The sequence below is a fragment of the Myotis davidii genome, unplaced genomic scaffold (genome assembly GCF_000327345.1).
Source record: "Myotis davidii unplaced genomic scaffold, ASM32734v1 scaffold638, whole genome shotgun sequence".
NCBI lineage: Eukaryota > Metazoa > Chordata > Mammalia > Chiroptera > Vespertilionidae > Myotis > Myotis davidii.
The window spans coordinates 798,521-800,658 of record NW_006289391.1 but is presented as its reverse complement, the minus strand read 5'-3'; the positions used below and the strand labels follow the sequence as shown (position 1 = coordinate 800,658).

Below are 2,138 nucleotides of genomic sequence, written 5' to 3'. Positions count from 1 at the left end.
AAGGAGTGAAACATTCATGTGAGAGGGACTGGGGCTCAGAATTGGACCTGCAACCCAGATATGTGCCCTTGACCAGGAATCAAACCTGCCATCCTTTTGGTGCATGGGCCAATGCTCTATGCACTGAGCCACACTGGCCAGGGCCCTTTTTCCTTTTTTTGAGACTCTCTTGCACCTGTCCCTTTGCCTCCATTCCCATAGCTATTTCTTCAGTTCCGATCTCATCAGTCATCTGGGTCACTGCAAGACATTACACTGGGCTGTAGTTCCCACTTTTGAGTGAGTATTCAAGGAAGGCCTCTCCAAGAAGGTTACATGTGAGCTAAATACAAGAAACCACACACATGAAGATCTGGGAGAAGAATAATGTTGCCAAAACCGGTTTGGCTCAGTGGATAGATCGTCGGCCTGCGGACTGAAAGGTCCCAGGTTCGATTCCAGTCAGGGGCATGTACCTTGGTTGCGGGCACTTCCCCAGTAGGGGATGTGCAGGAGGCGGCTGATTGATGTTTCTCTCTCATCGATGTTTCTGACTCTCTATCTCTCTCCCTTCCTCTCTGTAAAAAATCAATAAAATATATTTAAAAAAAAAAAAAGAAGAATGTCACGGAGAAGGAAGAGCAAGTACAAAGGGCCTGTGGCCAGAACAACATGGAACAATATGGAGGCACAGAAAGGACAGAACAGCTGGAGCACAAGAAGCTGGGCAGAGGAGAGTAAGAGGAGACGAAGTCGAAGAAGAAATCGGCGACCAGATCACACAGGGCCTTGCAGACTACTGAAAAGGTATGAATTTTAGGATAAATGTATAAAAAAAGCATAATGTTTGTTTTTAAAAGGTAGCTGTTGCCCTAGCCAGTTTGGCTCAGTGGATAGAGCATCGGCCTGGGGACCGATTCTGATCAAGGGCACAGTACCTCAGTTGCAGGCTCCCCCCTGGCCGAGGCCTGGTCTGGGCGCGTGCAGGAGGCAACCAATCAATGCGTTTCTCTCACATCAACATTTCTCTTTGTCTTTCCCTCTCTCTTCCACTCTCTAAAAATCAATGGAAAAATATCCTAGGGTGAGGATTAACAAAAAATAAAAATAAATACAAAATAAAAGGTGGCTGTGGGGAATGTTCGGAGAAGGGCATGGCAAGAGCAGAGGCGAGAAGAGCAGACAGGAGGCTGGGGCAACAGCCTGGGCCAAAGAGGGCAGCCTGGACGACAGGGTAGCAGCGGCCAAGCAGGAGTGAACGGACTTAGAATGTATTCTGGAGGTGGAAGGGGAGAGTTTGCTGTGGTAACACGCTTGCGCCAGTAAGAAAGGGAGGAGGCCCAAGAAGTTCCTAGAAAGTAACTGGGGAGGTGAGCTGCCCTGAGTAGCGGCGTAAGGAGCGGGTTGCGGCAGAAGGGGGGCCAAGGGCATGTGATACTGGAGATGGGCGGTCCAGCCAGGGCTCTTTCTAGGGGAGACAGGTGCCGGGAGCTGCAGGACAAGCCCATCGGGGGCATTTCGCAGCCTCAAGTACCTGCTCAGACTGACTCGCGGCGAGCTCCGCTGCCACCGTCACGTTTTCTCTGTCGGAAGCGATGGCACAGCGCACCGAATGCCACTCCTCCACGAGCTGGGGACGGAAAGGCGGGTGAGCGCCATCCCTGTCACTGTCACCCTCGGCACACGGGGCACCTGAAGGTCCCGGGGCAGATGTGAGCCGCTCCCTCGCTCCCCCGGCGGAAGCAAAGCCGCAACCTCGGCACACGAGACCCGGGGAAGAGACCGAGGAGGGCGCTGGGGCCGCCCTGCACGTGCTTTCGGGGGAAACTGCGGGCAAGTTGTACCCGGGCCCTTCCGGTCACCCGCTTCCAGACCCTCCTCCCTCCCTGGCCTCTCGGCACCGCCGCGCTCACCTGAACCGCCTCGCTCCCACAAGCGCGCTCCGGACGCTGGGTGCACACGGTGGGAGCCTGGAACGAGAGCCATTGCCGCGACGACAAGCTCCTATTGTCTAGGGGAGCAAAGGTGCGCTTATTTATGTCAACAATGATTTGAAATGCATTCAATCTAGCAAATGAATCAGGCTCTATGGGGAAGACATTAAACTTAGTTGTTTTAAAGAAAAGAAACAAAATCTCCTACTATGTGCATTGGGTGCT

At 53.1% G+C, this 2,138-nt stretch overlaps 1 protein-coding gene across 1 annotated transcript in view; it reads right to left on the bottom strand.

The window, feature by feature from the left end:
* ITGAE (integrin subunit alpha E) overlaps positions 1-2,138 on the bottom strand; it is a 46,357-nt gene that overhangs the window by 6,252 nt on the left and 37,967 nt on the right. Inside the window, exons 27-28 of the mRNA XM_006761503.2 lie at positions 1,893-1,949; positions 1,514-1,609 (exon numbers count right to left, since the gene is read on the bottom strand). Of these exons, the coding sequence (XP_006761566.1) occupies positions 1,514-1,609; positions 1,893-1,949 (153 nt within the window). The remainder of the gene's footprint in view (positions 1-1,513; positions 1,610-1,892; positions 1,950-2,138) is intronic.